This window comes from Electrophorus electricus, chromosome 1, assembly GCF_013358815.1.
Source record: "Electrophorus electricus isolate fEleEle1 chromosome 1, fEleEle1.pri, whole genome shotgun sequence".
NCBI classification, from domain to species: Eukaryota; Metazoa; Chordata; class Actinopteri; order Gymnotiformes; family Gymnotidae; genus Electrophorus; species Electrophorus electricus.
The window spans coordinates 14,333,717-14,355,123 of NC_049535.1; the positions used below are offsets into that span (position 1 = coordinate 14,333,717).

The 21,407-nt window shown below is 42.0% G+C and overlaps 2 protein-coding genes across 2 annotated transcripts in view; both read right to left on the reverse strand.

The window, feature by feature from the left end:
* mgat3b (beta-1,4-mannosyl-glycoprotein 4-beta-N-acetylglucosaminyltransferase b) overlaps positions 1-1,489 on the reverse strand; it is a 31,856-nt gene extending 30,367 nt beyond the window's left edge. The window contains exon 1 of the mRNA XM_027014635.2: positions 816-1,489. The gene's annotated coding sequence lies outside the window, so the exon portion shown is untranslated. The remainder of the gene's footprint in view (positions 1-815) is intronic.
* Positions 1,490-2,700: 1,211 nt separating this feature from the next.
* tab1 (TGF-beta activated kinase 1/MAP3K7 binding protein 1) lies at positions 2,701-18,346 on the reverse strand. The gene is made up of 11 exons (XM_027013868.2): positions 18,276-18,346; positions 17,066-17,196; positions 14,574-14,724; positions 13,701-13,787; positions 10,764-10,902; positions 8,029-8,145; positions 7,735-7,846; positions 6,164-6,308; positions 5,607-5,820; positions 5,138-5,291; positions 2,701-4,114 (listed from the first exon to the last, which is right to left on the reverse strand). Exons 1-11 carry the CDS (start codon positions 18,306-18,308, stop codon positions 3,901-3,903), a joined length of 1,497 nt encoding a protein of 498 aa, XP_026869669.1. The 5' UTR covers positions 18,309-18,346; the 3' UTR covers positions 2,701-3,900.
* Positions 18,347-21,407: the final 3,061 nt, after the last annotated feature.

Sequence of the window (21,407 nt, forward strand, 5' to 3'; positions counted from 1 at the left end):
CATTTTTAAATATTGCATGGAGGTTGGTTATGTGCTTTTAGACCAACTTATGGCTGGTAACAAAACAACCGTATATCTTTCCTAGGCGTAGCACGACTAACATGGGACGGTTACTGAACACGGTTCGATCGTGAGATTGCGTTGCAAGTCAGTATCCTTGAACCCAACAGAACCGAACCTGGTCTTCGCACCGAGCAGTGCTGCCTACTTTAACAGCATCCGATCACATTCAGGCTGGCCATCAGAGCCAGACCATGCTGCTATGTTAGGCCTAGCCCTCTGCCCTAATATGTGGGGGAATTCACGCAACCTAACGGCAGAAAGAAGCCAGAGAACGATGGACCAAGACTGCGAGACTACTTTATTTCCATTTGTCCGTGTTCCCGTTACATTCACAAGCCTTTGAGAGTTGCTAAATTCAACTGAGTGCTTAAAAATAGCAACATATTTTTGACAAGGAGGGGAAACGATGCCTGCAAGCCGAAAGAGAAAGTCATAAAATGTCACATGGCCCAGTATCCACTAAAACCGACAATAACAACATGAGCCTACAGCCGTGAGAAACTTACAAGTGCCAAAACTGCGTACGATAATAATAATAATAAAATAGGCATTCCAGAAAATATACATATGCACAATCTCTATATCCCTGATGTTGCTCCTCACTAATATCATTGCTCTGTTTTGGCCAAGTCCTTCACATCGCTTCTCATAACCCAGGCAGAACTGAATTCCAACAGCTTGGGTAAAACCAGCACACCCACTCCAAGGTGCGCTGTCCCTCCCAGTGCCCTAGCTCCATTAAAACCACTTACCCATCGCCCGCTTTAGGGAAATCTAGATTTTCGTTGAGGACAAAGCGCTGATCCGGTCGTGGAGTTTATGGCAGAAGTCAGCGGCATCCCAGTTCTGCAGTGACGAAAAGCCTTTGTTCGTGCCTAACGTGCTACCGGCACAGGCTCTTGTAACGGAGCCGCGTACTTTCGGCTGCGCGGCACCGTAGGAGCGCAGAGGGGCGGTGGGCTACCTCCGGATCCCCCGCGGACCGAGAGACCCGAGCGCTGCCGTTCGTCCGTCCGTCCGTCGGTCCGTGGCGCGCGTTTCAGTCGCGGATGAGGACGATTTCGGCTCTCGAGCGTCTACCGACAGCGTCGTCCTCGGCGAGAAGGACCACGTCCATCCCGGTGGTGCTGATGCGGAGAAAAAAGGCGAATTATTTCCGTGCCCTTAACATAACGATTCGGACGCTTTTATGGCCGCCCCCCTCCTGTCTGTCTGTCTGTCTCTCTCTCTCTATCTCTCTCTCTCTCTCTCTCTCTCTCTTTTCGGCTTCTTCCAGTTATCTGCCAGCCAACCCCGTGGCTCTCCGTCCGTGACTCGTATTCTGGCTAAAATGACGCCTTTCCGCTCGAGACCCCTCTCCGTTATTTTCATTCTCCCGTTGAAAGAATATGAAGAAGGAGGAGGGGAGGCACACGAGACAACGGCTCCTCCCAGCTCGCCTGCTTATCGCACCCAAGCGGGGGAGCGCGCTGGGGAGGAGGAGGACGTGTGCGCGCAGAACGGCAACAAGCACCGAAATAACGCAACCGTGAACGACTCACGTGCGACAACCGGTGATGAGACGCACGCGCCGATGGGGAAAACGCGCGTTAAGAATGTGTAGTTAGTAGCGGTAACTAAAGGAAGGTCCGTTTCTGGCCCATCCTGTTACGCCCCAGTGTGTCCGTTCTAATTCTGATGGCTGTTTGAACACTTGGCCTACCGCAGAGTCGTAGTTATATATCGGCATTTTAAAAATGTATTTAAAGGGGGCACGATCAGAAAGGTTTTCCTGACCTGGAGTAGGCTACTCCGGCTATGTACGTGAAGGCCATGGAAGACGCTTCTGTTAGCCAGTTCATGCAACTGGCGTGTTCGTCTAAACGTACGAATAAACAGCAGAATATCCGAGATTCGTTTTTCAGAAACAGAGCTACGAGTGAAAAATATCTGTCCTATAATAGAAGTAAAACTGCTTATTCTTAAGCAGCTGAGCGCTTCGCAAAATACCCAAACTTGACCATTTGCAAAAAGGAACGGAATCATTCCAAGTCAAGCGGATACACTGTACGTTTTAAGAAACTAAAGTCTTCGATGCTCGCTATGATTTAATACTCCACCCAGGTACCACAAAGGCTGTTCGATTAACAGTGTTTTAACAAAGTCAAATGAGCAATTGTATTGTTGCAGTGAAAGAAATGTTTCTAATCCATTTTCCCTACAAATGCATATGTAAAACAAGTGCATTTAGTATAGTTCCGTTATCTTCAGTGGTCCTGTAGTATTACCCACACTAACCCCTTTAAGTTGCACAACTCACTTGAGTCAAGGCAAGCCGTTTCCTTACATCTTGAGTGAACCGTGCTGTCGTTACCTTTGACACCATTTACATGATGGATAGAGCTTGTAGGTGCGGCAAGAGCTATATATAAAACAGACACAAATCAGCCCAAATTACCTTGACAAAAGTAGGGAAATGCATAAGCCTGAACCATAAGCTACACAAATACTGACATAAGCTTTGCAACGCAGTAAACCATGAGAGAGTCATGAGGATTTTCAACAACTGACCAGCATTTACCCACTATTGACCTTTAACAACAGGGTGTTCCAATTCTGATAACTGCCTTTTTCTAGCAAAGACATGATCACAACCCATTTCACAGCTTCTGTAGTTTATTTCAGCAAGGCACTAGAAACTTGGGAATACAGAGGAAACACAAATACACAAACATAAAAAAAAGTAAAAATTTTTCACACAAACAAATAATGGTAATGCTTCAACCTCCCCCAATTAAAACTAAACGGAACTGGTGGAAGGTTTGCAGCACAGCTAGCTACCCCCACCTCTCTCCAACACTTTCTTCTGGCCCTTCAGCTGTATCTCATTCATGTGTGTGTGTGTGTGTGTGTGTGTGTGTGTGTGGGGGGGGGGGTTGGATTAATATTATATGGCTTTTGTTAAAAAAATAAAGTACTGAAAAAGAGTACAGTAATGATGCATTTTGAAATGCCCTCAAGTCATGAGAGGCAGCTACCATAAAATAACATCAATAACAATTACTAGATGACAGTCTGACACTGAGTAACGACAGTCACTTGAGATTGATTAAAGCGTGTTTTTGAATCTTAATTCCAGCAAACATGTCCCTTGAAAGAATGTTGTTGCCTCAACACAAGTGAAAAACTTCCTTATTGTATAGTTAATTGAAGCTCCTAGGAGTCACGTGAACATGCTCACTGCAGGCCACAATGAGAGATCACCAGAGGTGACACCCCCAAAGGTGTCAGGTCAAAGTGCACCACGCAGCTAGAGTGCATATCTGAACTGAAACTCGATTAGTAGCACGCTTTGTGAACTCTGATTTTAAGCTCCATTCTCCAAGGCTCTGGCTTTCTCAGCAACATGTGACTTTCTTATCAATAATGACATCTCCCAACACCAAATTATCAGCTGCAGGTTTCAGCAGTCCAGTTGGCACTGACCAGTATGTGTGTTGGTATCCAAAACTGTAAAATTAGAGAGGAGGTGTTAGGCCATTTCGGAGGTACCTTTTGCATTTAGCCGCCCGATAATGTGGTTTGTATGTGAAGAGCACTCCTTCACCAAGAGGGAAAAGATAGCTACTGTGACTCCAGGCTGTAATATCAACATCACCACACTCTATGGCCTTAATAAATGACCTTAAACAAGACAGCAAGTTTGCAGATCAGTGTGCAATGGAACAGAACACCCGATCACATTCTTAAAATCTTAGCCTCCATTCCAGTCTGTCCAGTTTCAATCGGCTAGAGTTTGCAGGACACACTCTCTTCTCCAAACCCTGACTTCCACCCCTCCTTCCTGGCCTCCTCCCCTCACTGGGGCCCTAGGCCGCCCTGGCCTTCGTTGTGTTCTGCACCCCACAGGCGGTAGAACTGGGTGAAGTCGACGTATGGTGGCACACGACCCGTCTCGTCCGGCTGTGCTGCCTGGCTGCCCCGTCGGTGGAAGAGGCTGCCGTCGCCCGAGCTGGAGCTGGAGCTCTGTGTCTGCGTGTTGGTGGACTGCAGGGTGGCTGTGGGGCTCTGCCTGGGGTGGGGGGAGAGGACATACACACATGGGGAAGGGGACTTCACCGTTTGGCTCCAAATGGCTACATCCAATGCTGGTGTGCATAGAGGGCCTACAAAGCGTGTTTGGGTATACGGAGGAGAGCGCCGGGTGTGGGGTGGAGTTGTCATGCATTATTAAACTGTTAACTGGTGATGAATGTGCTAATTACCTGCAATGTGAGGGTAATGTGACCCAAAAATGAGCGACTGATTAATGTTGGTTGAGTTTGGTGCACAAAAGTGTCAAACACATTAAATGATGAATTCATTACTTGACCAAGTTTGTTCAACTTTGTCTTTGTGCAAGTAACTCTTTGCTGTGACTCAAGATTGGATTTTAACTACTAATAAGGGGGTGTGCACAGATAAGACTACTGGTCTGACACATGAAACACTCTCACTTTACAAGCGACAATGCAGAAATATTTTTCAGGGCAGGACCTAAAAGCTGAAATAATTTTCAACTTCAGTGCAAAATAAATAAATAATTAAAAACAAAAAAACAAAAAAAACCAAACAAACAAAAAATAAACAAACTAAAATTAATTGATTAAAAAAAACAAAACAAAATACCACACCTAAAAAAAACCAAAAAATGTAAAGTGCAAATGGGTCTTTAACATAATAATAAAAAAATTTATCAAATGGTACCTATTGTTGGATGACAACGTGGATTCAGCCCACCAGTACAGTCAGACAATAGAGAATAGGAAATAAACACAAAAGCTTTCATCCTGGCTCACTGTATGCATCTCTGAATTAAATATTACCACCACCCTTAATCGGCAAATCTCCAAAGAACTGTGTCTATGGGTCTGCCATTCCTGTTGCTCATAACTTTGTAGCCTTAAATGCAGTTACAAAGGCAGAACATACAGTAAGAATAGCAAGGCTCAAGCTTTGGATACATAAAGTCAGGGAGAAAATCGGACCAATAACCTTAACACAAAACTGGATTAAACCACCAGTGAAGTGCCTGCTTAGATGGAAGAAACCATACCCAGGTGTGGGGGTTCCTCCCTCCAGGGTGGAGGCGGTGCTGGTCCCGTTGGTGAGTGTACCCTGGGAGGGCATGACCAGAGAGAGTGTCACACTGGTCTTACTGGTACTCTGACTGTTGGAGTAGGGCACAGACACTGGGTAGATACGCCCGCCTGTACGGGTGAGAGGGGAAGGTCAGAGGAGAGATAGAGGGGTATTAAATGAAGGTGGTTTTGGTATACATTGTGATTTGGTATATATGGGATAGCATGGGCTCATCTCCACTCTCTCACACCATAAAATCGGTATGACTAGTTTCATATTCCAAGATTAATCCACTTTATTAATGGAACATGGATGCATGAATACTATTGCTTTTGAGAAGTGTGCACACACAAAACACACACACCCAATAAGAAACACACAAACAATACCACGAACAGCTAGAGTGAGATGCGAGAGTGAGAGAAATGGGCGTAGAGCGTTACCCTGGGTGGGTGTGAGCGAGCCATCCGAGAGAGGGTAGTTAATAGTGCGGATGAGGAGGGTCATGTCCTCGTGGCGGGAGCAGTGCGGAGATCTCTGCCTCCCACTGGCGTAAGCGTCATGGTGGAGGCGCTTCACACGCTCCACCACTGAGTGGGCCACGGCCTCCAAGCTGCTTTGCTGGGCCAGCTCGGCTGCCACCATGGCAACTATGTCCTGAAACCAAATAGTGTAAAATGTAGTCTGAGCAGATATGTTATTTTAAGAGTGTGACCGAAACCTGAAACCTATGCAGCAGAGACTAGCATCCAAATATCATGACGTTTCTATAGTAAGTTCAAACTGCAAGAATGTCAATCTTCATACAACTCAGGCACATATTTTAAATTAATAACAAAATGTAGATGTAGGCTGTAAATATTTAATGTATTAATTAAGTCAACCATTTAATACATTAATTAAAGGCCACCGGCATCTATTTAAAATGTTTGGAGAAGAACCCTTTTTGTCAGAACACAATTTAGTCAGGTGGAAATGACTGATATAAATGAGAAAATACCTGATTGGCTTGCTCGGGGCTGTGAGCAGCCTCAAGAGCCTTGATGAGACCATCCGACATCAGCAGCAAGAAACCTGTCACTCCGTCCAATGACTGGCCACCGTGGATCTCGGGCTCTGCTACGATTGGCTTACTCTTGGCCACACTAACCATTGACACAGGACGTTGGGAGTCAAATAATACACGGCTCCGTCAAGTTTAAGCAATAAAGACAAAGACACAAAAAATGTGCTCCATGAAATGAAAATAAGCCACCTGATTAAATGCTAAATCCCTTGTTGTTTGGCAAAAGCTTTGCCTGTCAATGCTTGAGGGAAGCTAAATAAAACACATTTTCCGTATGCGAAGGACGGAGAGCTGAAGGCAAAGCCACAGAGGCCTCTGCATGGCTACGGCTGTCATTCAGCAGGAAATTGGAGTTTTGGACAGGTAATGTCATCTAGATGAGCTTAGCGTGGCGAACAGCCAGCGTATAGCAGACCACAAAAATACGCACACAGGCAGACACACGCCCGTGTCCTATGGCACTAACAAAACACCATTGCCTTTGCTCCTTATTTAAGGAAAGAAACAGAATTTTGGTTTAGGAGCACACCTGCAACAAGAGATTTTGAGTACTCCAACCTACTGTTTTACCGAGTATTCATCAGGCACAAACATGTTCAGTGATGCATTAAACTGCTGTTTTGACACGGCATAAGGAGAAAACAAGACTGCTGGTCCACACTGAGTGACTGAATAACATATCTAAACACCTGTTAAATAACATAACATAACAGACCTAAATACCTGTTAAATAAACACACACACACGAAATAAAAAAGGCTGGCTAAACAATGTGAGTAGCAATATGCTATCTTACAGAACACTAAAGTAGCTAACTGTTACTTATAACCGAATGTGTAGCTTGACTAATTAAAAACAGATATAACATTAGGCAAGAAAAGCAACTACATTAATTAGTTCAATTTGCATGCTAAACCAGACTATTACCATTAACCTTGAAACTATGATCACATGTGTAATAGGTATTACATATGGCTAAATTAATAGGAAAAAATAAATGTTACAAAAACTACTATACAATACTATTCTATATGACGTGTGCATGCGCCGTAAACATCGATAGGATGTTCAATAGCGAATCAAAGTTATATTCAATTCCCATATTTGTGCTCCAAGTGAATGTTGGTTAATCACTGTAATTCATGTAATTGGACTTTTTTTTGGTATAGTCTGCATAAATCATTGTCCTGTCTCTGCACTGGGAATAAAAAGACATATCAATTTGGTGCGTGTAAGTGTTTCGGTGTGCTCCTATATTTTATATGTCCAGAGCCCGAGTCCTCCTGGCAAAAGGATTACCTTAGAACCCTGCGCACACATATACACACATGCACGCACAAAACTGGGTATGCAGAGGTTGAGACTAATCTTATTTAAATGTCAAATCAATCCTTATTTAAATTTAAATAACATCAGCTTGAAGCCACTGTACACAAGACAGGGAAAAAAAAAAAAAAAAAAAAAAAGACTCTGGACATATGCACTTTGGTTTAATCTCAACCCACCTCAGGACATCAATGTCTGTGTAGTTGAATTTGACCTTGTAGTCGCCAATCCTCCTCAGACTGCTCTGGCCAGCGATTAGTGCTGTCTGTCTCAAACGAGTAGGGTCCAGACCTGAGGGAAGGGGAGAACAAGAGGTGGAGAGAGTGACAGACAGAGTGAGGAAAAACTGCATCAGACAACTAGAAACAAACTACAGACTACTACAGATTAGCAGTAAATATAATTCCTCTGATCATGCAAGCTGTTTTGCTCCAGATTCGCAGTGTGCGTATATGCAGTGTGTGTGCACTCACCCAACTGGGCCAGTCTGGTGAGCTCATCCTCATTATCTGTCGTATGCGCGCGCCCGATCTGGATCACCTGATTCTGCCGGTCAGTGGTGCACTTACAGAGCAGAGCACGATTGGTGCCTGAGCAGGAAACCCAACCCAACCCACCAACCACACACGCACACACACGCGCGCGCGCGCGCACACACACACACACACACACACACACACATCATTATATTTACAAGAGCAATCAATCACTGAATTCCCTAAGCTTTAAAACGTAAAAGACATAGTCCTAAAATAATGATGTGGTCTGTTAACATAAACAGCTGAAAGCCAGATAGAACATGGAAAATTATTTTACTGTAAATACCACCAAACTACAAAACCACATTTCCTCTTACACTCCAGATAATAAGTGTGGTGACAGGAATAGCTTCATCTTTCTTTTCACTGGAGTATTGACTGTAGTGGTGCTAGTACATCTGTCTGGGCAGTTAGCAGTGCTGCATAACTTACGGCGGTTTGCAGCTGTGACCCAGAGCCTGACCCTTTTCAAAAGGTGTAAAAAACCAGAGTCAAAACACCAAACTAAAGGAGGGCTCTTAACATCGTCTTAGCTGAAAGCGTTAAAGCGCTCAGCGCGTGCTGCGTCTGGAGGGGTGGGGCTGGGCTCCTCAAGGGATGCTTGAGGTCTGATGTCCCAGCAAAGACACCATCCCAGACAGTAGATGTTATGCAGGGGAACGTGATCAGAGTCAGTCCCCAAAGACCCAGACGTCTCCAGCTGGGGGGAGGGACAAATCTGGACAGAAGAAACACTTCATTGTGTGCCTTTTGTCGTACGATTATCTTTTTATGGCTTTCTTTATATTTATTTATTTGCAGCTTTGCTTTCGCTTTTCTTCATGGATTCTGACATTTCGAGTCGTAGATAAAGATTGTTCACTCTGTAAGCAACTGCATTACGTGAAGCTATGTTCATTGTTTTTCCTCTGTGCTGACGTGTATAAAAGAGACAGTAACTTGTGAGTGGTTTGCCCATTACAAATGCAAATACCTTCACACTAAAGCCATAAACAAAGGCTTAACAACCATAACAAAGGTCACATCACCCCCAGCAGTTAATTATAGAGTGCACTGTACGTGCCAGATCTGCCTCATAACATCAGACAACGTTCTGGAAAAAAATTTCAGCAGGATTTTACCTGCAGGAAAAATAACCCAGTAAGGCAGGAAAAAGATGAGCGAAAAAGGACACATGAGAGATATGCATGGATGGAGGGAGGGAGAGAAAGAGAAAGCACACTCCCTTGGTGCCACTTGCTTTCTTTACCGTGTTCTCCTTGTATCTAATTCGGATTCCCACCCCCGTTCTGTCCTCCTTAACATACTAGAATGTTCAGGAATGTTCTGTTGTGGGTTGTTTTCCCCTATCAATACCGAATGGATCACAGCGAGCAGACATCATTATCAGACTACCGTACCACAACACAGACCACATAGACCCTGAAGAGAGAAAGAGCAGAAGTTTCTGTAACTTTCTCTTAGTATAACAACAATTTATTCCTTTTATTATTTAAAATACCATTTCAAGGAATTTTAGAGGTCTATGCAGGAAATGTACCAATGAAAGTAAAAATTCTTTCCTTTCCTAAATGGCCTCTGGTCTAAATTATTGAGAGACCGAATTTTCCAACGAGGTGAAATCAGAGGTAGGTAGACTAGCATAAACATATTCAAGTTGAATAAATAACCTGACTAGAATAAACTATATTAAAGAAAACCATACTCAGGTATGTGTAAAGACAAGTATCGGACACACACACACACACACACACACACACACACACACACACACACACACACACACACACACACACACACACACACACACACACACACACACACACACACACACACACACACAAAAATCACCCCCTCAAAACATACTTGAATTACCGATGGAACTGAATTATGACTTCTTAAGGCAAACAGCATCTAACAGTGTAGGAGCTGATGTTTGTTAAAGGTTTCTCTCTCTCTCTGACAATTCTAGTCCTCATTAAACTGAAAAGGCTTGAATGGGAGCAATAAACTTACAGCAAAGCAATCTGGGAGATGTCACTAGGATAACACAAAAATATGGAACTAGTAACTAAATGTTAACGGATAAACAGAACTGAGTGCAGTCTCCTTTTTATTGAGATATTGAAATGTACAAGTCAGTTAAAATGTGACTCAATTACATGTAACTGACTAAATGTAGCGCGTTACTACCCACCACTGTTCCAGGTCCTGAGGCTTAACAGATGTCTCAGCGTTAAAGACAGATGTCTAAGTGCATTTCGTTAGCTGTGTTATACACATGGCTGTTTCTCTGACGCAGGGAGAAAATAACTGAACCTCATTACGCTACAGCTTCTCCCAGACTCCATGAGCCAGAATAATGCATCAACTCTAGGAACGCCTTAAGTTCTTTATTAACACGACCCGAGAACTTTTATTAGTGACTCACAGGTCATATGACTCCTTCACCCGCAGTTTTTCGCAAAGGACTAACATTTTGACTGCTTATGGCAACGCAGACATGTTAAGGGATAACACAGGGAAAACATAATTGTGTGTGTGTGTGTGTACGTACGTATGCACATACCCGTATTATCTGTGTATGAAGGCTGCGCATACATGTTTGGTTATACACACCAAGGGAAGCGTGGTGCACTTGTTGGGTTGTTGTGCAGGCCTGTACATACCCACATTAGCAATGTACAGCTTGTTGTTGAGAATTAACGCAACGATGGCTGTGGCACCTCCTGACACCTCCTGCTCCAGAGCCTTCAGCCTCTCAGTAATCTTCTGAAACTGAGCAGGCAACTGGTGAAATAGCACCCCCTACAGGTATACAAGAATAATGCCAGATCTAAAAAGGTATAGTCATGCTGTTAGATATTTTAGTTTATAGTCATTCATGACGTAAAATCGCAAGTGTAATTTTTTTTTTTTTACACTTGTACCTAAAATACAAATGAATACTGTGGAGACTCATAAATGTGTACATGATAAAATACTACAAACCAGACTGTGTGCACAATTATTAGGCAAGAGAGTATTTTGACCATATCATTTTTATGCATATTTTTCAGCTCCAAGCTATATAAACTCGAATGCTTATTGGATTTATCAGGTGATGTGTACTCGTGTAATGAGGGAGGGTGTGGCCTAAGGAGATCAACACCCTATATCAAGGTGTGAAGAATTATTAGGTAGCAGCATTAGGTACAGAATTAGTACAAGGTGTTCAGTACTCAGTCATGGCCAAGGTAAGGAAGGCTGAAACCCGACCACCACTGAACAAGACACAATGTGAAACAGCAAGACTGGGCCAAGAAATACCTGAAGACAGATATTTATTATGGACTGATGAGATGAGAGTGAGCCTTGATGGACCAGATGGATGGGCCTGTGGCTGGATCAGTAACGGGCACAGAGCTCCACTGCGACTCAGACTCCAGCAAGGTGGATGTGGGGTACTCTTATGGGTTGGTATTATTAAAGATGAGCTCATTGGATCTTTCTAGGTTGAAGATGGACTCAAAATCAACTCCCAAACCTACTGCCAGTTTTTAGATTTTCCTCAAGCAGTGGTCCGAGAAGAATTCTGCATCTTTCAAGAAGACCATGATTTTTATGCAGGACAATGCGCCATCACATGCATCGAAGTACTCCACTGTGTGGCTAACCAGTAAAGGCCTTAAAGATGAAAGAATAATGACATGGCCCCATTTGTCACATGACCTAAACCCTACTGAGAACTTGTGGGCCCTTCTTAAACAGGAGATTTATGGTGAAGAAAAACAGTACAGCTCTCTGAACAGTGTCTGAGAGGCCGTGGTTGCTGCTGCACAAGTTGATCATATACAGATTAAGATACTGACAGGCCCCATGCACGGAAGACTTACGGCTGCTATTGAAAAGAAGGGTGGCTATATGGGTCACAGATTTTTTTAATGTTCATTTGTAAATTTTAAGTTGTTTGTTTATTATTCTCACTTATTTTCATCTTTTAAAGTCAGATGGGAAAATTTCAGTTTTTGATTTAGTTGCATAATAATTCTGCACACTAATAGTTGCCAAATAATTATGCACACACACAGTCATTGCCAAAAGTTGATACTAGCACAAATTTTGGTTTTCACAAAGTTTGCTTCTTCAGTTTTAATGATGGCAATTTGCATTAACTCTAGATTGTGAAGACTGCTCACATGAATTGCAATGAATTGCAAAGTCATTCCTTGCCATGAAAATGAACTTAATCACAAAAAGACTGCATTTCAGCCCCGTCACAAAATGGCCTACTAACATTTCAGTGGCCTTCTCATTAGCTCAGGAGGAAGTGTTAACAAGGACAAGGCAGCTGATACCACTCTGTCATGCTGATTAGAAGAGCAGACTGGTTGCTTTAAAAGGGTGGTGGTGCTTGAAGTTTTCCTCTGTTAACCATGGTTACCTCTAAGGAAACATATGCAGTCATCATTAAATTGCATCAAAAGGGTTTCACGGGCAAGGACATTGAGGTGCAATCTTGCAAGCAGCAATCAACCATTTATCGAATCATCAAGAACTTCAAGGAGAGAGGCTCAATTGCAGTGAAGAAGGCTTCAGGGCACCAAGAAAGTCAAGGAGCTTCTCCTAAAGAGGATGCAGCTATGGGACTGGGTCATCACCAGTGCAGATTCCTCAGGACTGGCAGAAGGCAGGTGCGAGTGCATCTGCATGCACAGAGAGGTGAAGGCTTGTGGAGGATGGCTTGGTGTCAAGAAGGGCAGCAAAAAAGCCACTTCTCTCCAAGAATTGACATTCTGCAGGAAGTATAGGGATTAGACTACTCATTGCTCCTCATCCAAGGTAGTGGGTTGCCAAAGCATGCCAAAGCAAACTGCGGAAGTCTTAAAATAAAGGTCACCACTGTAAATATTAAGTCTTTGCTTAAACTGGATGCAATTGTCAAAGTACAAACAAACAAAAACAAAAACCCCACATAATTATAATTGTACTTCACTATACCATATAAACATCTGACAAAAGGATCTAAAAAAAACTTTGGGCAGTAAACTTTGTGAAACCCAAAATTTGTCAGCCTCACCTTTTGGCCACAACTGTAGATATTCTCCTAAGAAAGCCAAAACCTCCCTTTTACTTTCTTAAATATTCAGGTTTGAGGTTTAACATTTTTAATTGCCCAACAGCACTGTAGTTGTTCAATAATAAAATGAATCCTCAAAAATGCAACAGGCTTAATAATTGTGCACAGAGTGTAATTACCAGTGAAACCCCGAGCAAGTGCCTAAACAAACAAATTCCCCTTCTGTAAACTTCAGCAGAGAAACCTGCCTTGTCTGCATTTTATTTATTTTTAATTTTTTTACTTATTATGCTTTGTCATCTGAGTTGCGGGCAAGTCAAAAAGCTACTGCATTTTAGTACTGGTCGTTGCCTTCACCTGTATCTAGCAACGGATGCACAGAATGTAGCTACTAGTGACATCAGAGCCCCCGTGGGCAGTATCTGCAAAGGAATTTACTATTTGTGCATTCAAATTGTCGGTAAGGGTGTGTGCGTGGGAAGTCTTTGAAAAATATATCTAGCAGCCTGCTGTGTGTGTGTGTGTGTGCACACGCATGTGCTCTTGCCTCAGGAAGCTGTGACTGTAAGTTGGCTTTTTCTGCCAGTGCGTCATCAATGGTCTCAAAGTAACTTTTCTCCACCACATCAAAAGCCTTGAAAAAATGGCAAGAGAGAACACTGACCAGAAATACAGTAATTCAGTACATATCTGCCTGTACTGAACTGTTAACCATACAAATAACTGTTTACTGGAAACAATGTATAGTAGACATACAGAATACCTTTAAAATACTTTAATGTGTTTTTAGCTGTCTGAAAAAGCGCCTCCTTTCTATGTCTGCAACTTGACTCTTAGCTGGAACTGATACTGAACAACCAGAATCACAAACAGGATATTGTATGAACTCAATTATCAGGTCAAAGACATGATGAATTTGTAAGATAAAAAAAAAAATCCTCTCTGTCTCTCAGAACATTGAATCTTACTGTTTTAAGGTAGTCTGTCAATTTTACTGCAATTTAGGAACAAGATTACCATCTTCTGAACCAAACTCAACTGCTACCCTCCTTGGAGTGGTTAAACTAGGGAGAGTGTGCAATCTCGTTCACTCACTTGGCTAGAAACATGACAAGTGTCCTGAAAACTGCCTTAAAAACGGGTTTTATTATAAGCCAGGAAACTATTTGGTTTTGGGTTGGTAAGCCATACCATTGTTTTGAGCGTCTATAACCACAGCAGCCCCAAAAACCGTGAGTGCATTTCTGCTCAAACTAGGCCAGTTTACCAACCATTACTCCCCTGAAACATTCTGTTAGAACAGCTAACGGCTGCTAGGAGTCATCAGAGCCCTAGCAAAGAGCGCTGAACAGACTGGATTGTCCCACTGGTGTCGCCCCAGCTCTTTTCAGCGCTCAGGAATCTGCCGAATTCTGGCTACCTGTGTGAGGATGCGCCGAACATCAGCGTCGAAGTGGCTTGGGTTGAGCTGGCCCAGTAGGAGCTCTGCTGACAGACACTGGGACACAAAGTTGGCCACGTGGCTGCCGTCATAGCCATTAAATACTCCGTATAGGAAACAGCATTCCGTACTGCAAGGGACAAGAGAGCAACATGTGTCATTTAGATGAATTAATCATTCGATCGATCGATCCACGTGTCCTTACAGATACAAAGCTGCTGGCACTCTTGAGAGAAACTCCACACACACACAAAATCCTAGTGAAAGGGATGAAACTTCATCTCATTACTTCCTATATAAACCTTTAGTAAAGCGTGTCTTTTTTAGTAACCTTCAGTATTTAATTAGTATATTAATGACGAATCGACAACAATTTATCATAACTAACTAGTGTCGCCAAGAGAAGAATGGCAGTCACCCATGACTCTTGGCTCCTATCGAGTCTTCCCCCTCATCCGCTCTGAGAAGCTTAATGTTCTTCTTGCCACTGTCAACCCAGGTTGGCTCAGAAAGGGCCTGGACCTGTTTTTTGTGCTACGTTGTTACTGTGAACACTGCAATGAAAATAAACCCAGATTAACTTGATCCTTGAGCGCCGGCACCAGGGGAGTATTAAGGAAGCCGGTCCTCTGTATGCATCAGTGCATCCATGATTTGCAGTTTATCTTCGGGGGACTTATGGCACCAAGAGACGACCGGTTTCCTTCAGGAAAGGTCATGTGAGCTAGATAAGGAGCAGACTGTGCCAGGTGCAGCCCTACTCTGGCCCCTCCAGGCGACACTATGATGCCACTTGACGCCTCGCATCCGACAAGAGTGGTTCAGTCAGTGACTCAGGTGGACATCAATCACCTTTGTAGTCTGTTATCGAATCGCGGTGCTCTCAGTTCCATAGATTAGGCTTTGAACGCAGACCAAGCTTTCAGTTGACAGTTATGGCATGTGGGAGTGACTGTGGAGAAGAGAAATGAATTCTGAGAACCAAAGGGAACCTGGGGTGGCCTCGGCTGCCACGAAGCTGGAAACACCCACAGAGAGATGTGGTGAAGAAAGCAAGGAGTGGCAGTGGGAGATCTGAGAGGTTGAGAAAACTTTGGTCATAGATGACAGACGTGTTTCTGGGGATATATACATCTATAGGGAACTAAGACAGAAGGGTTCAGGTATGGTCTTTCCCCTAAACTTTAGTCATTGCTTAACTTCATTATATTACCTTTTGTCTTTATGGAAGTTATTACATTTATATAAAGGCAAAATAGTTGCATTCGGGTCTGATAAACAAGACCTAAGACTGCTTCACTGCTGCTATCAAACCTTAAAAAAGGTTCATTACATATTCCCTATTCACTCCATTTTGTGAACTGAATGCTAAATGCTTAAATTTTAAATATGTTCTAATCATCCCCCTATTTGAAAACCAGTTCCTGGCGATCCTGCTATTTTTAATTGCAAATCCACCATCATCCCAGATTCAACTGGGCAAAAGAAAAATGTCTCATGACAATAAAAGAAATATAACAGATTACATCAGCCAACACATGAAACAATTCAAAATACTTGGGAGTGCAAGAGTGCATTAACTACAGTTCCATTATTACAAAGTCCTACTGATCGAGTGCATAGACTGTATACAAATAAAAAGTAAAGTAAAGCCACCATGTGTCTTTGGTTGGCTGCGGTACTTTTTAACCCCGCCCATTCCCATGCAAGTAAACGGCTCAGACGACAAACTCTCGTTTCAAAATACACATCTAATGAATTGTTCGGCAAAAGTGTTTTGTCAACCCTATAAGGTGCCCTCAAGTTAATGTCTCATTCGATTATACTTAAAGTGGTGAAGTTAATACTGACGGTCAAACGCAGTCGACCCGAGCTCAGCTATATTAAGCTCCACATTTTTTTTTTACATTTCACTGGGTTAATAACGTTGAGTGTTGGATCTAAAAAAAAAAGTAAAGAAATGTCTTGGATCAAGTTCATTTTTGTTTGTTTGCTAGGTTAGCTAAGTGGCTAGCTGCTAGCGTTAACTTGTCTGAAAGCTACCTTGTTAGCCTAGCTATCTAACGTTAAAAGCAGCCATTTTGCTAGCTAAGTTTAAGATATTTTTTGTGATAAAGAAAACTCGGTTGATTTAAACGGAGGTACATGTTCATTGACTGTGGACTAGTTAAAATGTCGTGTTTGCTCCCCGCGTTGAAAGGGGGCGTGCACTAACAAATGTAGGCGGGGCTTGGGTGGCGATCCTGCCCCGCCTAGTCTCTACTGCGCATGCTCTGGCTCCAATTTTCAGATACTGCGCAGCCCCCGTACAGACGGCTCCCCCTGAACAGATTCTCATTTCAACGTTCTCCAAACATGGACTCATTACAAGCACACCCATCACCACAGATGAAGTGCACAAGAGCAAAGAGGAGGGAATATTACATTAATCTGTGTTTGCCATAAACCGGATGCTGGAACCAGGAACTCACCTGAAGAGGAAGTGGCAGTCTTCGTTAGGGTGACTCTGGCTGCTTTTGCCATCAGGGCCATACACGCAGTTAGGGGCCGTGCCCACCCCACACTGCTGGCACGGCGGCAGGTCGTCTGTCCAGCTCTGGTGCTAAAACCACAAGGCGGCACACAGTGGTCACGGCTTTATTTGTGGGCTGGGGCTCACTGATATGCCAGTGTAGTCCGCTAAATATGCTCTGGAGATGATAAATATGTTCTTATAAATGAGCAGTAGAGCTTTAAGGTGGAATAGCTATATGGAATTATGCCATACAAGTGTGAAGTTTAGAAGACAGATCTTGGACACTCTTCTTTACAGAATTCAAGTGACATACCAAACGTTGGAAAATGTTACATCTTGAAATGTAACAGGAGAGAAACAACAAAACGCATCCATGTTGCCCCTGACTTCACTGATCGGCATTTTCCTCCAGCCTTCATTACAACATCTACACATACAAATCAGACGTGCACACTCGACTGCTTTCAAGTAATCACTAGACAGGACAGCCTTCTATTCTGCACATCACAAAACCTTCCCAAAAGGATTCCCGCCGAGTCAGGGACTCTGAACAGACCGCTCAGACACCTCACAGCGAGCTACCCTGACTAGCCAGGTAGCTAGTTAACCAACTTACCTTGACTCCCGCTTAGGTAACGTTACTTTATCTAGCTAAGCCAGTTTTGTTATCTGGTTAACAATCTTACACAAGGATAAACCTTACATGTATGGATAAAAGTTACCCTGGCAGCTAGGCAACATTTATGGATCTCTAACAGCTAGCTTTCCCCAAATTGCTAAGCATATATAGCTCGACAGCTAACTTAGCGCTAGCTAAGCTAGCTAGATACCTTATCTTACTAAGACAGCTATCACCGCAGGCTGTAACAAAATGAATTACTTTCTTCAAGAAGATCCACCAAACTATTTGTAAAAGCCACAGCCACTGCGTTATAACGCTTAATTCAGCTAGAACACCACCTAAAGAAAGCGAAGGATACCAGCTAACTAGCTAAATAAACAGCCGGGCAAGTCGATATTCACGCCTAGCAAGCTAGATAAACAAAGGTTTTTTTAGTTTAACTTATATTCGACACCGTCACGAACACAAACACAAATGATTTTATAACAAAACGCCAGTCTACAAAGGGGAAAAAAAAAGTGTGACAGCCCGAAGATTGTCTTACACTGTGCATTAGAGGCTTCCGCTGGGCCGCCATCTTGAGCGGAAATGCTTCACGGGAGCGTGCGAGCCGCGCGCGGTGGCACGCGCAGGTCTGCACGCCAGTCTTCCAGCGCGTGCCGTCGCAACATTGCACAACTAATTCACAGGAGAGTTACTAGCGGGTCCTACACACTAAATGGGTGCTATTCATTCATTTATTTGTTTATTTATTTATTTGACACCAGAGCATATGAGAAATGGCTAAACAACTAAGAACAGGTCTTAGATACCTAGATACCTTAGTACCAAGATGAGTGAAGCTTATTTTATTTTACCACCATCTTGTGGTCAAATATGACATTAACGTTCGTTTGACTGGAAAATGCACCATAAGTGATTTTAACCAACCAAAATAGCAAACTATTTTTATGAAAGTCATCATTTATTATTTTTTACATTTTTATCTATAAAGTGCAAGTGACATGAGATGAAAAATGACATTGCTCTGTGGTGCTTAAATGAACCACCGGTTTATGCTCCATAGCGAGACCCCCACATGGTGGTGTCCATGTTTCCTATAGATTTGGTACAGAAACTCTGAAACCTCCAGGCCACTAAATGTCAGAATCATGGCTGTTTTATAATGTGATAAAGAGTAATTGAAAAAGGACTTAATCTTTTCTGCTGAAATGCATATTAATTGTAGCTAATGTTGACGTTGCAGACCTACCAAGAATAAGAGGCTTATTATCTACCATTTCTCCTTCGTCAGGTCTAATAAATATAACATTTATTGGCACAGGGTCTCCAAAACGATATCCTAGGAATTGTAAATGAATATTTTGTAAGATTACATCCTAAAGGTGAAAGGAGCTGGTGCATTCTAGGTGGTGTTGGTAGACGATCTGAACTGTGATACTTGCAATGGAATCTAAAAAGTAGAAATTGATACCAGCCATTTACATTATTATTTAAAACTAGGAAAAACACCACAAATTATTTGAGGAAATGATCTGGTTATTTATTTCTTATTGTGTGTATAGATTAAAATCCACCACATCAAAAAACAGTAGCACTTAGGTAAACTGATTTTCATTTTCTGTAAGCTATCTAGAATAACACAAATAAGGTCACACAATCCTACACATCTATATAGTTTGGTCTTTCAACTCTTTTCTTTTGTATTTTGATTGCAGTCAATGTTCAAAAATAAAATCATATTTCATTAATATAAAGAAATGCTGGAAAGATGTTCACAGATATACAAGAGGGACATATAATTACACCAAAATTGTGTATATACTTTTCACAGGATGATCTTTAAAATAATGATCTCTCATTATATTCAGATACAGATTTACATATATATACTAAGCTCTTCTAAAGTTGGGGTTTGTCCGTGTGGACTTAACTGAAATAACAATCGATCAGACTATTCACTGCAGTAAAATAGAAGAAAGTTCTGATACCAAAGCCCAGTGGACACTTTACATGTTTAGCAAAGTACTTGACTAGATATGGACCTTCAGGCAAAATCCTACTTGTGATGACATAAATTAGTCAGAGAACGTGGCTTATTCTGTGGAAAACCATCTCTGTGCTTCCCCAGATTCTGTGGAATGATTTACATACTCTGTGATTTATCTCAGGAAATGATGTGTTATTTTTACAGCTTTGTGACTATTCACATATGCCAGCATTGTTATGGTAAACAACATGAAGTGCTTGAGCTTTGCTGTAGCGCACAGTGAATCTCAAAGCAGATCTTATAGTGTTAGATTACTGAAACACTCCATGTGAATGAACACTTCAGATTCACAGAGTAAAAGTTCATCCCTGGATTTTGTTCCAGCCAACTGGATGTCCAGTTAGCTAAAGCCAACAAACAGAATTAGATATTAAACATCAATTGGGTGACACAAAAAACATGGCAGGACTTTTCCCTTTCTGAACTAGCACTTACTCACCTCTGGTTTTCAGTCAATACCCAAGTAATTTAAAGATGTAAATAGCCTTTTGCTAACTTACTCTCTATTCAATTGTTCCAAGCTAACACCAAATGCACACAGAGAATGAGAGACATAAAACACAATGCACAAACACACACCTCACTGTTATTGTTGGAGAGGGCAGATACAGGCACTGTGATCAGTCGTGTGTTGCCTGCAGTGTTTGTCCTTTTTGATGCGACCACTGTCTCAAGAATGCAATGATTTTCTGACAGCAAAATGAGATGGGTGTATGGATTCATAATACGCACTCACAGACCTATCCACAACCAGACTTACATATATGCAGATGAACACATGCACACATGTAAATATTGTATTAAAATAATATGAAATAGAAACTGAATCATTTATTATTTTTTACATTTTTATCTATAAAGTGCAAGTGACATGAGATGAAAAATGACATTGCTCTGTGGTGCTTAAATGAACCACCGGTTTATGCTCCATAGCGAGACCCCCACATGGTGGTGTCCATGTTTCCTATAGATTTGGTACAGAAACTCTGAAACCTCCAGGCCACTAAATGTCAGAATCATGGCTGTTTTATAATGTGATAAAGAGTAATTGAAAAAGGACTTAATCTTTTCTGCTGAAATGCATATTAATTGTAGCTAATGTTGACGTTGCAGACCTACCAAGAATAAGAGGCTTATTATCCACCATTTCTCCTTCGTCAGGTCTAATAAATATAACATTTATTGGCACAGGGTCTCCAAAACGATATCCTAGGAATTGTAAATGAATATTTTGTAAGATTACATCCTAAAGGTGAAAGGAGCTGGTGCATTCTAGGTGGTGTTGGTAGACGATCTGAACTGTGATACTTGCAATGGAATCTAAAAAGTAGAAATTGATACCAGCCATTTACATTATTATTTAAAACTAGGAAAAATACCACAAATTATTTGAGGAAATGATCTGGTTATTTATTTCTTATTGTGTGTATAGATTAAAATCCACCACATCAAAAAACAGTAGCACTTAGGTAAACTGATTTTCATTTTCTGTAAGCTATCTAGAATAACACAAATAAGGTCACACAATCCTACACATCTATATAGTTTGGTCTTTCAACTCTTTTCTTTTGTATTTTGATTGCAGTCAATGTTCAAAAATAAAATCATATTTCATTAATATAAAGA